Raw genomic sequence first — 18258 nt, 5'->3', positions numbered from 1 at the left:
TGCTTTACTGTGATCTGACAAAATAAACACAAGTTAAAAAACCAAATCTAAACAGTCTAATCAATGACGTAGAATTGTTAATCAGACAGACACATGGTGTCCCACTGCAGGGCTTGGGTGGCGTTTTGGCTTGGAGAGTCATGAACACCAAATATTTTTGGACATTTTTCTGAGAGCTATGTATTAATACAACTTAATGTGTATTTTAATAGTATACCTGCATTTTCACAAATATATTTGGGTATTAACTGAATTACACTGTATTAAATTAAAGTATTTCTGTCACAGTACAGGTTAACCAATAATAAACTGAACACTTCATGCTTGGTGTGACTTATAATGCAGTAGGTTCTGAATCAGCTCATCTTTGGGTTGATGTAGTTGCATCTCTGTATACTCGTGTTCAGTTATTAGTTCTGCTCTGAGGTTCAAATGTATGCAACTCCACATTCATTGATCTTACCCATCCATATGTCCGACACCTTCACATCAGCAACGTTCATATTAAAACCCCAGTGGAGACTCCAGGGATGTCTGTTAGGTCGGCTTCATCCACTACAGTCATGTGAATTGGAAGGAACTTGGAAAGAATAGTGTGTTCACAGCTGCCAGACGACCAACAAAGCGAGCAGAGGTCCCTCCTACTTCCCCGGCCTATACACATTTACAGTCGACCCATTTACAGTCAATGAAAAAGCAACATCTTGAGTTAACAAGATACACAAGCTACAGATTCTCAACCCTTAGTCTAAAGGAAGATGTGGAACTAACAGCAGAAAATGCAACTACTGTAACACAAAACTAGGACTACATGTACTTTTTTAACTTTTTTGTTTTTTAAATCTGCCATTAAAATATCCTAATAATTGTTTTTTTCTTCTTGGTTTTGTAGTAACTCATGGAAAATGGATTCCCAAATTGCGAAGATCAGTCAAAGCCTCACCACAGCTGAGCAGATGAGAAACCAAACCAAGCTTATAATGCAGCCCTATGCCAACTGGGAGAGGTACCTGACTCCTGCACCACTCTCCATAGCCATCATGGGAGAACTGGTCTTCATCTCTTCACAAACTGATTTCTCCATCAACAAAAACCCACCCAAGGATGGCTACCAGTACATCAAGTACCCAGAGTCCTTTCGCGCCTGCCTCATGCAGGTGTGTAACTCTGGCTGGTGGGCGTTCAACGAAGCCCATAAGAACATGGATCAGATTCGACTCCACACCCTCACTGTCCCAGATTACATGAAGAGTGCTGTGAATATTTTGTTCCAAGGTGATGATGAGGTTGTTAAAGCTCTCCTGCCTCACCAGCTGGAGAACATTCGCGTCATTGCAGATGAGTGCTTTACTCTGGCTTCTGCAACAGAACAGAAGTTCAGTGAGGTCATCAACATAATCCAAGAGCTGCTGGAAGCATGTGTCAATGCTGAGCACTTTTATGGAGAGGATCTGGAAGAAATAAAAAAGAAACTGGAAGAGAACAAAATGAGGAAAGAGTCATCAGAAGAAGCTTTAAAGCACTCTGAAAAAGCAGTGAAAGCCCTAAAAGAGCAACTGAATGAAGCACACGAGAGTTATAAAAGTGCAATGGATTCACTTCCCAGTGGATGGGAGATGATCGGGATGGATTTTGTTTCAGGTCTGACTGAGTGTACCACCAATCTAATTACTGGACTGGCATCAACCCTAATTAACCCTGTATCCGTGATTCCTAATGTTTCAAAAGTAATAACTCAAATAATAAGTCACGCAAAAGGCCAGAACAAAACTTCAGATGGAATTGATGAAATAAATATCTACAGCAAGTCTGCAGAAATCCTGAAATGTGCAGAGTTGATTCAGCAGTTTGTGCAGGAGGAGAACATACAGTGGACCAACCTGTATGATCAGAAGAATAAATGTCCAAAATCAAAGTTTGCATTGGAACAATTGAAAAGAATCAGTGATAGTTTAGAAAAATCCCCACAATGTGAAGCAAAGAATCGTGCCCAAACTATATGTGAACAGGGCATCAACATCTGTAACGAACTGGCAAAATATGCACCAGATAGAAAATGTGAGGAAGCCAAAACAAAGGAGCTGATTGAAGAAATACGAAAACTGATTGAATCAGCACGTGCATTTGACAGCAAAAGTAAAGCTGTCACAGGTTCTCCTGCCCTGGTCTCAAAACCACCCATGATGAATAAAGAAGGAAGTAAATATGAGATGCAGACTGCCTCACAGAGAGCTGCAGACAATGCTCGTTTCCGCATAGAGCAGAGCAGAGCTCAACTAGACAAGACCAGAGTGATGCATGAGAAGAGTGTGGAGAACATGGAGAAGAACCAAAAGGAACTGACTGAAATCCTGATCACCATGAGGAACTGTGAAGCCAAAGAGATCGACTTTAACACCACCATCAAGATGCTGGTGAAAGGTATGGATGCCATGGGCAGAGTGAAGGAGCAGTGGGAGAAGATGGTCCACTTCTTTCAGATGGTGTCCAACATTGTAAATATCAGCCTGACCGTAAGTCTCAAAAGATTTGTCTCTATACCTGAGTGCACCCCATCACCTTCCTATAATGGAAAGCTCTTTGTGAAAGATCAACTTTACAATCAAGCATTTCAAGCCACTAACATTGCTAATTTGGTCCACATGATCTCAGCAACCTACACTGAAGTGTCTGAAAAGCACCTCATGGATCGGATCAGCTCACTGGGGAAACTTATGGTCATGGACAAGGAAAAGCCAGAGTTCAGACAGGAACGTCTGCAGTTACAGTACGGCTGTGATGCAGCTCAAAAAGACATTTTACATCTAGTTCAAAACAACAAGGCTGAGTTTGAAAGGAAGACAGACTCAAGACTGGAGAAGATTGATAAAGAGCTGCTTGCAATTTTGCCCTCTGCTGCCCCTGAAGAGATGAAGAGGATTCAAGCAGCTGTTAAAAGTGGATTCACGGAGGAAGAGGAAGGAGACTACATCTGAACAGAGGAACAAAAATTTGATTCATGTCCAATTACATCAAATTACACCATGTTTTCCCTCCAGCTAATGTGCTTTTAAACTTGGTTTCTAATTCATTGTTTGTGCTGCTTTCATTCATATTATAAGAAAATATATACAGCACCGTCTGCTCTCCATCTACCCCCTCCCCTCTCCCACCCCTCTAGTCGGCAGTTGAAATTAACAGGGGAAAATGTATCACGATTTACCTGAGAAACTACAGTTTAATGTAATATAATTCATATGGTTTTATCTGCAATAGTATAAGTACTAAACAAGATATAGTCTTGATTCAGAAATTTACTTTTTCACCTCAAAATCAGTTTTTTTCTCTATGGAATCTGCATGTGCCTGTTTCCAGCCTTGATATTCACCATGTGGGATCAGGGAGGAATTAGGTAAATACTGGAATGATCATATGACTCCTATCTTATCCGTGATGGGTTTAACTGATGGTGTTACAACTCTGGTTCAATTTATCCTATTGACCTTTGTTTCTTCACTGTGCGTTCACACCGAAAGCGATAAAATCGCTCTCCGTCACAGAGTCGCCAGCATCGCGTCGCGTGGGGGCGTGTTCAACATCACGCCGGCATGCATCACGTGACAGATATGCAAATCACGTTTTAAAGCAGGACGCAGTATTTATTTTGATCTATTGATTACAGGACACACGATTATAAAGGAGTGCGTGTATAAAACACATATAGTATATAAACCTAAAATGTTTATGTAATTTTTTTACTTTTTACCCCAGACCCGAAGATCAAACAGGAATTTTAAAAATCATAACCAATAATAGGGTATATGCTAATTTATTGCAGATGTTTTTTTAACAAATGAACAGTATTTCCTCTAAAAGGAAACATTTTTGGGAGGGAAACTGTCCTGTATAAATTCTAAACACCCCTGAGATGTGTTATTTCACTATGGATTTGAGAAAGGACAAATCGGGACATCCAGAGTCAGCCACTATCAATCTCTCCTCCATTTCGCAATCGGAACAAATAATCAGTAGGAACCAAAGTCAGAGGTGCGATTTCGGAGGAGGGTGCAAACATACTTTCTGATTGGTAGTCGCCACCGCGTGTCACTGCTCATTTGCATAAAGTTGAGCCAAGCTCAACTTGTTCGCGTCGCTCGGTTCGCTCACTTCGCGCCACTCACGGCCGCGTCGCGTCGCTGGGTGTCGCTCACTCTCATTGAAAATGAATGACTTCCGGTCGCCGTGTCGCTCTCGTCGCTTTCGGTATGAACGCACAGTTATACGGTATCAGAGAAAACGTTTTAAAGAACAAGTCAGTCTGTGCTATTTTTGCTCTTTTCTGTTTACATTTTAATAGCACAGCTGTGAGTATTTTGTTATGTGGGGAAAGTTCATTTGAGGATCATTAATATTTAATATGCAAATAGTTTACTTTTGAGTGGTTTCTAATGTATATTTATAGGCGAATGTTAATAAAAGTGTCTGTGTGCCATTGAGGACATGAATCTTTGACTTTGAAGTGCCTTTTTGTTATTACCTTATGGGAAGAAAACAACTATATATAGCCTATATCGCATTTCAGTTAGAAAGTATTGAAATTCTGTTTGGTTAATTTCGCCCAGTCCTATACTCCATACCGATGAATGACACAAGTGATTTTATTCAATCAATAATACAGGGCCACCAGAGCATGGGCGCAGATGGAAATTCTGAAGTGAGGGGGACCAAGCTGTTCAATATATACGTTTATGTTTGTAGATGCTAGATTTCGGATGGGGTCAATATAAATCTGGAGGGGACATGTCCCCCCCGTCCCCAGTGCCATCTGAGTTGTATATCGCGATCGGTCGCCGGTGGAGCTCACAATGCGTTAGACTTGAGAACACTGACACTAAACGACAAACTCGTCCTAAGGCGGGGCCCACCTGTGTTCGGGGCCCCCCCCGCAGTGCGTGCCTTGCGTGCCCCTCCCCTACGCCAGTGGTTCCTAGATCCACACAACGGTGAAGTGACACATTAGTTTGTTTTTTCAATTGGTAACACAGAAATTGATACCTTTTTTCTTGACATTTTCTTTTCCCAGCATATTTTCTCAAAAACCCCTTTGGCAAAATGTAAGACTATATGGTATATAAACTGAACTAAATAAGACTACAAACACAAAATGTAAGACTATATGGTATATAAACTGAACTAAATAAGACTACAAACACAAAATGTAAGACTATATGATATATAAACTGAACACTTTTTGCATAAATAAGACTACAAACACAAAACGAATCTCATATGTAATTACATTACATGAATAAAATGCTGTACAAGTGTAGTGACTTTAGCATTTGAATAAATAAATTATGATTGACGTGATTTATTGTGGTACCACTTTGATTAACGGGGAAATGAATTCATTTAATTAATTTGCGAATGATCATTCATTATTTATTGTGTTGATTCCACTAATTCTACCTGCACTAATTAGAAAATCCAGCAAGCTTGTGTAAAATCCTGGGAAGGAGTTTTACTTTTTGAAGCTGGAATGTCCACCTCTGAAATACAATAATATCCCGAGTCCCGACATTTTGTGCTTCTGAATCTGCTGCTTCACGAATTCGCATATTTTTAGTGTACAATTCCCTATCTTCAGTGTCTCATAGAAAACGTGCCCACAAGAGTGGAGTTTACCCTAATTTTATCGTATGCGAAGAAATTATAGCATAGCATTCAGTGTCTCTAATGCGCTCAAGAGTTCAACGTCTCAAAAAAAAATGCAGGCATGCTCAAGATGGCAGTAGACGTAGGTCTACATGTAATTACAGAATGTACAGTATTTACTTTATACTACATTACTGTATATGTTTATGTTTACCTGTACAATTTTTAAGGGTTATGTAAATTATTCAATCAACGCATAAAAGCGAATTTTCCCTGTGACAAAGTCCTTTTGTATGAATGACGAAAGACGACAAAAAAATTAATGTGCAGTAAATAAATTATATACTTGTTTTTGTAAAATTTTATTTACTGGGCTTGTGACATTGATGTGGCTAGTGAACTGGGTGAAGTTGATGGTGGTAAATGTTCTTTGATAGACGGACAAAACGTTGGTCAGGTTTGTCATGATTTTGGTGTTTGCTGCTTTATTAAGCATCTTAAATCTGAGTAAGCCTACTAACCTTAGATGTGGAAATTGCGTGTGCCAAGTAAATGCTTCCGGATGTTTTATCAAAAGAGTTCTGGTAATTGAAGAAAAGGCTGGAAGACAAAAGGTGGAATGGTGTGTTAAGGAAGAACTTGTGTGATTAAAACAGACTCTCACTCTTCATTCTGCATAGTATGGACCTTCAGAGCACTGCAAACTATACACTGCAATGATTTAATATTTCACAAAATAAGATGTAATTATTATCTTTTATGTGCCAGCATGCCATACCAAGTAGTGTCTGACTCGAGCTGTTTGAAGGTCAGAGGCAAAAAAATGAAAAGGGGTTTTCTACCGCACAACACCCACTTTGGGAAAGTTTGTCCTAAAGGACGTGGTGGAGGAGCAACTATAGGGCACTGGATCCCCGTCCTGGGATATGTTTCTCTCTATTGCAAAATCACTTAATTTTTTTTTAAATAAGCACCTCTAAGGAGTGTACTTCTTCTGAGGGCACAGATATAGTACCAAATCACATGATCTTTTCTGTAGGGGCATCCATCATGAGCACACATAGAACTTTGCTAGACAATACTGTGTCCTATTTCCTCTACTGGAGGGGCCCTGTAGAGCTCCTGTTGTTCTGTGGTGAAGAGTAGCCAGTAGGACACTTGCTCTCATACTCTACAAGAATTTTATACTGTAAATGATAGTGTTTTCTTACTGATACAGTTGGGTAAAATGTAGTTTGAGATTTGATTGTGGTTACACAAAAAGAGATTCGAGATCAATAATTTGCTTGTATTTGGTGAACACTGCCTGGTGTTTTTACATGAAGAAAAACGTTTTTTCTTTAATTGTGGATCTGGGTGGATTTGCTCTTTGTAGAAACGCGATGCTGCCCTCTCCTGGCTAGCGTTAAACGTTAATTTAAACGTTTTCTTTATCTTTCGTTATAAATTCAGCAACAAGTCAGAAGACTCGATTCTCTGTGTTTATTGTATTGTGCATGTAACCAATCTGTGGACAACAATTATAATAATGACGAATAACTCCGTTGATCATTACGTGAAGGAATTTAATGTTGGGTTTGGTAGCAATGTACTACCTGTACCTGATAACCTTGTTATCGGGCTGGAGCGTACCTCACAAGTTGTAGTCACTCAACAATTTTAACAATTAAACAGTATGACTAAACACCCTTGCAATTGCATCAGTTATTAATATACAGCACAATATTCAAAACCACATAACAATACATCTCAACTATCAGATGGGAATGTCCAAAGTACATGTACAAAGTACAAGTGTCCTTGGATAATTACGCCAACATTTCTGTTGATGTCGAGTTGTCAGATTTGTAATAAAAATAAAAAAATAAAATAATGGATGTGTGCGTGTGTGTACTTGTAGAATATCCAGAACACTGAGGAGCGTTGAAGCCTGCTCTTTGCTCAATCCTCTCTTATCCGATGTCTCACTCCAAACACAGTCAGTCACAGCAATAACCTTACAGCAGGCTAACAGGAGGGTGAAAGAGCACAACAACGCCGTGATGATCTTTCTCATTTCGCGCCGAAAGTAATCTGACAGGCGCGCTTTGTAGCACACTTACAAAAAATAATCACAATAACAAAATACCACAAAATTAACTCAACTACAGTTTTTCAACTTGGAGGGAGTTATAGTGAGAACTCAGTCTGCTCGGCCAATGAGTTCTCACTATAACTCCCTCCAAGTTGAAAAACGGACACAAGGCGTTCCTGATTTACTGGCATTTAATCGGACACAGGTGTAACCAACGATGCCGTGAGAACTGTACAAACATAAAATAATACAGTTTCATACAGTAAGGGATTCTCATAGATAGAGATTAGACAATAAGAATATGATTCAACAACATAAAATATTCACAAATCAGTAGATTGGCTTACAAACAACATCAGTAAAATCGGAATAGTCCTTGAGACTACATAACTAACAGAAACTTAGCAATCCTTCATAGATAAACATCTTATTTCCCATACACAAATTAAAATACAAATTGCATACCTCATTGGCCGCATTACTTGAAACTTGAAAGGGTTAACAAAACCACATCTCGGAATGTCTTCTTTAACCAAGTTAAAAACGAACCAGATTTCAGGGTTGCCAACTTTTGATGTTCGCTTGGAGTCAGATTCAGTGTTATATCGCCGGTGGATGGCGCCAGAGCTACCGAACTAGTAACGTATTGAATCATATATGTGGATCTGAGGTAAATAAACTGGATATTTTTTTCGGCGTGAGATATCGGAAGTGTGGCGTGAGAGCGTGTGAAAACGGTCAAATGCGTGTGTCTCACGCTCAATGCTTGAGAGTTGGCAACCCTGAGATTTCTTCTCCAGAACTCTAGCGTACGGGGTAAGAATCGCCTCTGCCCGTCCACCTACCGGACGGTTATTTCCGTTATCGACACCGTCGTGTAGAGAGCGGCGCGCGACCAAAAATATCGCTCCATCTCAAACAATACACATCACAATAAGATCCAACAAACAAACCACTTCACCTCATAAACTGTCACTTCAACCACGAGAACAACAAACTGCGTGACCGCCACCGACGGCAGCCACAACTTGGAATAGTTAAACATGTTCGTTATCATAGTGCTATTCCTTAGCTAGTTCGCTGCTATGACAAGATTAAAACTGAATAATTCTTACTCCTTTGCACAAAGTAATTCATTTAACAAGCAAATATAACACCAGCTCAACCAATTTCTTACCTTGTCCATCTACAAATTGAAGCGCAAACCTACACACTTACTCTGTCACTCCTTAGTTCGCTCTGACCGTTTACGTTTTACGAGTTTCGCGCTCTTAGAACACTCATTTCTAAATTCAAAGTAAAAGTCTCTTTCGTTACAAAAGGGATAACTTCATAAAAATAAAATGAACAAAATTATATCTTTGTCTTTTAACGTGTGGGATCAAAATAAATCTCCTTTAGGGGGTTACTTACACTGTCTCCAAGTCTCATTAACAATGTTAGGACTTTTGAAAATGTAGTACAGTAGAATCTGCCCATTATTTGCACTGGTGGTAGGCACAGGCTACCACTCTGGGTGGCTGTAGAATTGTTTTGGCATTATGGGAAAATTCAGAGAAATAGTGAACCATACTGTTACGTTCCCCAGTCCAGGCACTGGGGGAGAAACATGATAATAAATAACGGTAAAAGAAAAAGGATAGTGGAATGAATAAAAGAGCGAGATTTATTGCAACACATACAGCAACTGGGGTTGTGACGTTGGAGATCGGCAGCTCCAAAAGAACAACAACAAAACCGTCCTATCAACGCAAAATACCTTTCCCTACACACACATACAAAAAAATTACATGAAACTTACCCAACTACCTACCAAAAACAAACCACAAAGATCAACAAAATTCCCCATCCTCCTAATACACTCTATACATAGATGGATATAAATATAGGTGTTTATCTAATTATATCTGGGACAGCCAACACAAGATTAAGTACAGACTCCCAGTCCCAGCACAAATCAGGTCTGCAAGGTGGCAGTGTAAGCGCTGTGGCTGTCTTTATACACGTATAGTCAATCCGAAACAACGTGCAGCCAATCCGTACAACACAGGTGGACCACGGGGCGGAGCCAAACCTGCAAAACACCACACAAACCACAAACGACCACGCAGTGTCATAACACATACTTATTCAGTACTTATCTGAACTGGCATGTAAATATACAAATACAATATAGATTTATTAAAACTGGTGTAGTAGAATATTTTCAGACATTATCTGGTGATGGCCAAGTGCCACCGCTCAGTTGATAGTGGATCTGTTCGGCCACGGAGTATCTCCCATCCTGCACATCTGCGGGACCCTGAGACATATTAAAACCACTTTGCACAATGTCGATCATGCTATTTAAACATATTACTAAGTGTGTTTAATGTAATGATGCAAGTAAACTAGTTAAATCAATTAATAGTTAATGTAGTTAAAGTGCGTGTCTACACCAAATCTCTTTTCTTTTTGCGTAGGCAGCGTTCGTTTGCGATAAACAGTGAAATACCATGAAACCAAGCATATAGGAGCGTTTGGCTTTAAAGTGTTAATATCTTGATTGTAGTGTCACTCAGAATAATCTCGTGAATGCATCCACATCAAAGCATTCGTGAGATTTGCAGAGAAGTATTTTATTTTACACACACACACACACACACACACACACACACACACACACACACACACACACACACACACACACACACGCACACACACACACACACACACAAACTATATATATATATATTGCATATATATTACATTTACTTCATTAGACATCATCAACACTACCTTGAAATAAAGATGAACGATTACACTATACGAATATAATATACCATTACTACTTCTGAAACCTAAAACTGAAAGTGTCATCATGAGCGTAAGCACCCTCCCATCTGACTGTCACACAAGCGAGTTACTGTAAAAGGACTAAAGAAGCCAGTCTCACTTAATCATCATTATTTGTCGACCCAGCAGAAGACGAATCACCCAGGCAAGTGCAGTGAGATTACATTTATTTACAATAATTAATGTTTGTAATGTTGCAATGAGCTCCAGTATGTAATATGTAAAATCCTGTTTTTGTTAAAGTTTTTACATTGGCAAACTTTTTTCATATTTTATTCATACATTAAAAACATTAGAAGATTGTTACCTTCTCACAGCGTTTCCATGTGAATTACACCGACATATTAAATTTTGTGAATTAATGAAAAGAAAGAGAAAGAAATATACAACATTCTTGAAAAAGAAACATTTCTTCTTTTATCAGGTTAAGATGACCCACATCCCTTCATCTGTGTAAGCAGGCAACTTAACATCTCATTCAAGCATTTACACAGAAATAATAATCAAAATAGAAATCTGATCTATTAATCTATTCTTGTCTGCTTCTCCACAGGGTTTTGCTGAAGGATTCAACTGAGGCTGTTATCATTCCTCTGAAGAACGGCATCATTTCCATCACTAGAGTCTACGAGTCCCTCATAGATGCAGATGTAGATCCCATTAGTGGACAGTGCTCTAACTACACCTCCATCAGACAGCAGATAGTGGAGACCCAGCAGAGTCTGGAGGAGTCAGAACAGGCAGCTAGTACAGGACTGAGGGGTCTGGATCAACACCTTGAGAAACTTACAGAAGTTGAAGGGAAATGTAAACAGCAAATAAGAGATACAGAATCTACCTTAAGCAACTTGAGAAGAGAGCAGGAGTCTAATGAAGAGTTACTGAATTACTGTTATGTTGCTTTAGAGAATGCCAGACACAATCTGAGTTTGGCTGAAGAAAGTAAACGCAATCAGGAGAAGAGGAAACATGATGCTGAGATAGTAACAGGAGTTGGGGGGGGACTGTTACTAATTCCAATTGTTGGATGGATTGCTGGTAGGATATATTGTAATTATAAACTATATAGCATGAAGATGAGATTTTTTTTTACAATATTACACTTTATATGTGTGCATTATATTTAGATATTTAATTCACTCCTCTCTGTGCAGGGGCTGTCATGATGACTGCTGGTGGAGTAGAAATGTCTCAAGCATCAGATGCTATCAGAATGGCAGAAGAGGAGGTGAGAAACTCTGAGTCCCAAATGGAAACGTACCAAAGTAAAGTGTCTCACTACAGAGGTGAGATTGACCAGTTGGAGCTCAGCATCAGACAGAAACATAATAAGGTGGAGCAGATTCGTGGAGAAATCCAGCAGGTGAAGGAGAAGAATGAGGGTGTAGCTGAGTTCCAGAGGAAAGTGCGAAGAGTCGTCCACCTCCTGAGTGACCTGAGTGGGAAGACCAGAGTAGTTGAGTGTCAAACTCGCAGATTCATCCTTGAGGAACCAGTGATGAAGATGATGGAGGAAGTGATGAAGGCAGCAGGACAAGTCACAGGGAATGAGCTCCTGTGTACTGAAGACATACCACAACTCATCAGTACCATGAGGGAGACTCACCAAAGACTGTTAGCTCTCTGTACCTCACACAGTAACACCGAAGACTATTACTGACAGATATGCAACATAGTAACTGATTTATAAAGAGCTCATGTGAATAACTTTGCTATGTTATACATCTCACATGAGCCCAGTTCAGTTAGTTCAAAGTCAGATATGCTTAGCAGGTTTTCTATTACTATTGCTGATGATACATAATGCATTTTAAATACTGGCTCGCACTGTTTATCAACACATACTAATAAATAAATACTTTAATTTTCCCACTTTTTTGGCTGTAAGGTGAAACTCATTAAAAGCTATGATGATTGATAAACCACTGATGACATATTCATAATGGACAGACCATAAAATACATTTGTGTGAATATAAATATCACAATATCAGTGTTAACAGTATATGTAGCAGTCTTTTACTTTTCTCCTTATTAATTTGATTAAGATAGACAGTTCACTGCTGTCTGATGGAGCTGTAGTTGGAGCACCACCCACTATTGAGACTCTGAGAAGGAAATATGGTGGGACTTTATTCAGTGTGGTCTGGGGCCACAGCACAGAGTTCAGCACCTTTGGAATGAAATAGTGTAGGACCTCATTTATAGTGGTCTGGGACCACAAGGCAAGGCAACTTTATTTCTAAAGCAGTTGTCTGAGTGTGTGTGCATGAATGTGTGTGTGTTTGTATGCCCAGTGGTGGATGGTGCTCTGCCACTAGGGTCTGTCCTCTCTCCCCTTCCTGCACCCCATTCAGTCCCCTTTCATACACACTGGCAATTGAAAGTGCTTTACATCAGGAAAGAAGCAGCTTATTACCTTGGGAAGGTCATTGCCAAATAGTATAATAAATAAAAAAAAACAAAGATTTAAAATAAAAACAAGATTTTAAAGGAATACAATTGAAAATAATGAATAACGAAGTTAAATAAACCAAATCAAGGGTTTAACACAATAAAACCATAAATTAAGAGAAATTTCTAATCAAATTTAGTAATAATGAAAGTAAGTAAAAAGTAAGTAAAAGATAAATAAAGCTGGAAAAAATGCCACATTTTAAGATTTTTCAGTACCTACAAAACAATATCTAACCAAAAGCCAGGCCAAATAAGTAAGCTTTTGTACGGCAGGCCGGTCCCAGGGCTCAGGGTCGACACCCCGCTCCCGCCAATCACGTCACACAGCCACGCCCTCACTTCCATGGTTACAGTCATAGACATATATACATAGACGCCTCATCGAGCGGGGCAGCCCGCTGCTGCGATACGTAACAGCGTCCGCCATATTGGTGAGGGCATATGTGCCAGTAAGGCTAATGCAAGTGAATGGAGCGAACTTCAGAAAGTGCTCTTCTACAAAGTATTTTTAGCTAATGTTCGTCATCGACCCACTCACATATAAACGTTAATATATTTGGAAATTAAACAATCACCAAAGACAACATTTATGACTTTTCATTATATTTTAATTGTAATTTCTGAATAAAAAAATGTCAACCTATGATACAATTGATTCCGTTTTTATATTTACAGTAATTAACATTTATGAACATATGTACACACACATCATCAATATATGAAATAATAAATAAAATATCTATTTATATATGTACACATTAATATCTATATATATATATATATATATATATATATATATATATATATATATATATAGTTTATTCTTAGTTTCCTTTATATTTTTTGCATCACTTAGAGTTTATTGGTAAATTAATATTTGTTGATTTTATTTATTCGTTTTTTTACTTATTCTTAAACACAACTACAAAATCAATCAATATCTAAAACAGTTAAAAATCCAGAAAAAAATTTTGTTTATACCTGAGTATATATCGAGCTGCTCTTTCAAATCTTCATTAATCAGTTTCTTCATCCTGAGATCCTCCAAAAGACCACTCACAGTGTTCTTTGCCCTCTTCTCTCTGTCCTTTGCATTCCTCCTCTCCCTTTCCAGACTCTCCACCCTAGCCAAGGCTTCCCTGAGTCTGGCCCTCAGATCCTCATTGGATGAAGGCAGAGCATAGGAGTGATCCTACAACAGAGATGTGAATATTGTTAATATCTGTGTGTGTTTGAAGAATGCTGCATAATGACTTATGTTCATAATGCTTCAGCGTTTGTTCATGGCTGTCATAATGCTAACAGCTGCTTAAGACAAAGTTATCATGTATTGACTCACATGTTTGCCCACAGACACTGGCTCAGCCTCCTGAACAGGTTGGGAGCAGTCTAGTGACGGGGTCTCCTGAGCCTTCTTTGAGCTCTTAGATGTCCTGGTAGACACGTGCTAAAACCAATGATAAAAGATAAAAAATTATCTAACAAGCAGATCCAAAAAGGGAAAATACGTTTTCCAGGATGGTGTGGCTCTGAATCTTGGCTTTCTAGAAGCACCGACCTTTTGGAGGTGAGCTGGGAAACAGAAGACTGAAGGAACAGCTCCAGTTCTGATCCTGACTGCCTGACCTGTCCTGTCAAAATCCTCTGGCCTGAAATGCTCACTGCAGAGCATGGAGGACAAGCTAGCAGAAAACCCTTCTCGTCTGACAGCTGTTTCCCATCTCTTTCTGAGATCTCTATCTTTTGGAAACCTACATAGTATGACAAACGTTTGCTAAACAAATCACAATAATCAGAGTACCTACTTCGGTCGAATTTAGTAAAAATATACTTTCTTTGTTTGTTCTGAGACTGGTTTCACCGCGGGAAATCACAGTATTACGTCCGTGATGAACAGTATTGAACACAAAATCAGGAAAATCTGTACGTAAAATGACTCCGTAATGGACAAATAGAAGCATTAATACATTTACATTCTTACCTGTGAAAGGTTATGCCAATTGATCTTGTTTCAGTTGAAAAGCGGTTGGTGCAGTTATACGCAGAGCATGAGCGAGGCATCTTTCGCTGCTTCTCCGATCGCTCTTCTGCCCTCACCAATATGGCGGACGCATTTACGTACGACTCAGCGTTCCATGAGGCGTCTATGTATATATGTCTATGGTTACAGTCACCTGATTATTGACATTCATCACCTGCACCTGTTCCTAATTTACTCACTGCCTATTTTAGGCCTGCAGGTCCCACCATTCAGTGCTGTGTATTCCTTGAACCACGAGTGAGAGAGACCAAGGTCCTCCACCCTGAATTGGTGCACATTGGTGTTTGTCAGTGCTTAATTTGTAAATCAACCGATGCCAGAACACAAACAGTGGCATGAGACAAGGGGTCACTGAGGCCAATAATGTTACCGGACTGCACACAAAACGCAATGCTTAGGCACACAAATGTCAAAATAACATGCCAATTTGTTTATATAAATTACTTTTAAATTATTAACGTGTGCTTTAAGTGCAGAATCGTTTCTTACCTTATTAGTTGTTTAGTATATAGCTTGGGACTCAACCACACTCACACCTGCCCCAATAACATCTCCACAGTGCTGCCTTCATTTGGGACTCAACCACACTCACACCTGCCCCAATAGCATCTCCACTGTGCTGATTCATTTGGGACTCAACCACACTCACACCTGCCCCAATAACATCTCCACTGTGCTGCCTTCATTTGGGACTCAACCACACTCACACCTGCCCCAATAACATCTCCACTGTGCTGATTCATTTGGGACTCAACCACACTCGCACCTGCCCCAATAACATCTCCACTGCCTCTGCTTTCATTTGCTTCAACTCTCGGTTGTTTAGTAGTACAATCAGATGCTTTTTTTTTTTTGTAAAAAAGGAAAGCAAGTTTGACTGTCTTTTCGACATATTGATCTAAATTGGTGCCTTTGTCTGATATCTACGTAACACAAAATATTTCCCATCAACCATTTCTATTTTTTATTCTAAAATGTAATAAAATAATTTTTTTATTAATGACCCACATAAACCGTAAAACTGATTTGCAATTTATTTGTGTTGTTTTATTATATTTTTGTGTATAATAATAAAAATGCCCATGACTTTGGATTAGGGCCGTGTGAGGGTTGGGCGGATGCTTTATGGGGGCGACGCGGAAAGGCATCGCTAAAAGCGAGAGCTCTTAAGTGATTTAGGAAGCCTGAATGTGGATCTTGTGTTTAAAAAAAAATCTTTTATAGAATTATTTGTTCAATTAATTGGTTCAATGCAGACAGATTTCTTCATAACTTATAATTAGTAGGCTTGAAAGTTACCGGATCGAGGCAGACAGTTCCCGGAACGCACCCTTCAAAATGAAAGAGTTCCCGGATCCTGTTCCGGCAGGATCCAGCTCAAATTAAGCCCTGGTGTTTGTCAAGCATGACTGTGTTTGCACCCTTATGGTGCCCCAGACATTATTGTAGCACTTCTTGCCCCTCCCTCATTTTTGCCTGGTGGGAGCTGTTTTATGCTTGCTTGTGGCAATGGACATTAAAACCTTTACCGCTCCAACCACGCCTTCTGCTGCTTCCTCAACATCACAGTTTTTATCTCAGATTTACAAACATCTAGCGTTTCTCATATCCTCTGACAGCTGGTTCTCTTTAGAAACAGCATAATAGCTCAATGCAGCCTGTTCATGATTAGTTATTGGGTAGTCTATTAGTACTCCTGTTCATGATTAGTTCTTGGGTAGTCTATTAGTACTCCTAGGTTATGAGCAAGCTCTTCAGAGTTTAGAGTTTAAGTTAGTAGCCTGTCTGTACCTTTCATTGCTATTATCTTTATTCAACTGTAGAAAGTGTTGACCCATCCAGTTGGTGATGTGCTCAAGGCACTTGCAGAGACAGTTATAGGGACCATAGTTGTCTGGTGAAAGGACTAAGTAGATCTAAGGATACAGATCTTGTATGATCTGTCCAAGATGAAGCATGTATAAATTAAATAGGAGTGGCCTGAGAATTTAAACTTGTGGATCACCACAAGTCACTGCCACTTTTTCAGAAGTCTTTTTTATTTCAACATAATAGAAACACAGTACAGAGTTTGTAACTCTGGGTGAGAAATGAGTCTGTGAGAAGACTGAATGTGATAAAAACAAAAACTATTCCACGCACACGTTAAAATAGGTACTAATACAAAAATGCAAAATTGCCTACGTAATTATCTAGTGTAGATTGTTATTGTGTAGGATGTTATTGTTGTTTTGGTTGCTGTGTTAAAGAAGAGTTCTAGGGTGATGCTACTGGAGATGTTTTTTTGGAAGTCTGAAATTTTAAATTATTTGACAAAGTGGAGACAGAGTTTGGGTAGACTAAGGAAGGTGTGCTTGACTAAAATCTAAAGACAAAAGGCCAATAAACCCTGCTGTAATGGCTCTCGCCATCTGTGCCTGATCCACACATCTTGTTAATCGACCTTGGGTCTGACTGTTCTCTCTTTTCTGATATATTGCTAATGCATCCTGATTCTCAGCTCTGTTTCATATTTACCCGTAATAGGTAAAAGTACACCTATATAAGATTACCCTGTGAATACTGGGAGTTTCTGAGCTCTTTCTCACAATGCCAGAATGAAAATCTGGCCAAATTTACACCATCTCGGGGCTCTCAGTTGCTTCTCTATGTTGGTGACATTTTGCTTGTCTCTCCAACAGAAACTGATTGCAGAACCAGTACTCACTTTTGTCTTTTCTGTTCTCGCAGGGTCACAAGGTCATGAAGGAGAAGTCGCACCTCTGGAAACCACAGGATAAATGCTTAGGCCACATCATCTCCCACGAGGGGCGGCAAATCAAAAGTACAAGAGTGAGAGCTTTTCTTGAAACCTCTCACAAATGTCATCTTTGGGCATGACCATGGATTTGCAACTACTCTGAACTAACAGACCCCTTACAAAACATGATTTACGACACACTCCTTGCTGCCTGGGACCACCTGGACCCCTGAGGGAGAGCACGTCCTCTCATTAGTAAAACAAACTCTAGCATGTAGCTCACTACATGCTTTACCTGATTACTCTGAACTGCTGACACAACCACATGGGATCCAATCGAGGCCTGTGGCCTACAATTCATGCAAACTTGCCCTGTGTCCAGTCCCCTCTCCCTGTGTACATGTTGTTTTTCTGGCTTCACTTGTGGTATCGTCCTCATCGTTGTTTTGTTTCACCCACTGACACTCAAAGTTCCTCA

The 18258-nt window shown here is 39.5% G+C and overlaps 2 protein-coding genes and 1 long non-coding RNA gene across 3 annotated transcripts; 2 read left to right on the top strand and 1 right to left on the bottom strand.

Moving 5' to 3' along the window:
* The first annotated feature begins 905 nt into the window (after positions 1–905).
* Positions 906–2987, top strand: LOC143516335 (uncharacterized). Its single transcript, XM_077007886.1, has one exon. It carries the CDS (start codon positions 906–908, stop codon positions 2973–2975), a length of 2070 nt encoding a protein of 689 aa, XP_076864001.1. The 3' UTR covers positions 2976–2987.
* A 7647-nt stretch (positions 2988–10634) lies between these two features.
* On the top strand, positions 10635–12437 carry LOC143517765 (uncharacterized). The gene is made up of 4 exons (XM_077010564.1): positions 10635–10688; positions 10968–10996; positions 11097–11581; positions 11698–12437. The coding sequence occupies exons 2-4, from the start codon at positions 10974–10976 to the stop codon at positions 12201–12203; spliced, it is 1014 nt and encodes a 337-aa protein (XP_076866679.1). The 5' UTR covers positions 10635–10688; positions 10968–10973; the 3' UTR covers positions 12204–12437.
* A 1381-nt stretch (positions 12438–13818) lies between these two features.
* LOC143517764 (uncharacterized) lies at positions 13819–15156 on the bottom strand. The gene is made up of 3 exons (XR_013132044.1): positions 14981–15156; positions 14339–14446; positions 13819–14191 (listed from the first exon to the last, which is right to left on the bottom strand). It is a non-coding gene; the product is annotated as an uncharacterized LOC143517764 (long non-coding RNA).
* Positions 15157–18258: the final 3102 nt, after the last annotated feature.

Source organism: Brachyhypopomus gauderio, chromosome 6, assembly GCF_052324685.1.
Source record: "Brachyhypopomus gauderio isolate BG-103 chromosome 6, BGAUD_0.2, whole genome shotgun sequence".
NCBI classification, from domain to species: Eukaryota; Metazoa; Chordata; class Actinopteri; order Gymnotiformes; family Hypopomidae; genus Brachyhypopomus; species Brachyhypopomus gauderio.
The sequence above is the reverse complement of the archived record's forward strand: the minus strand, read 5'-3'. Positions and strand labels throughout refer to the sequence as shown.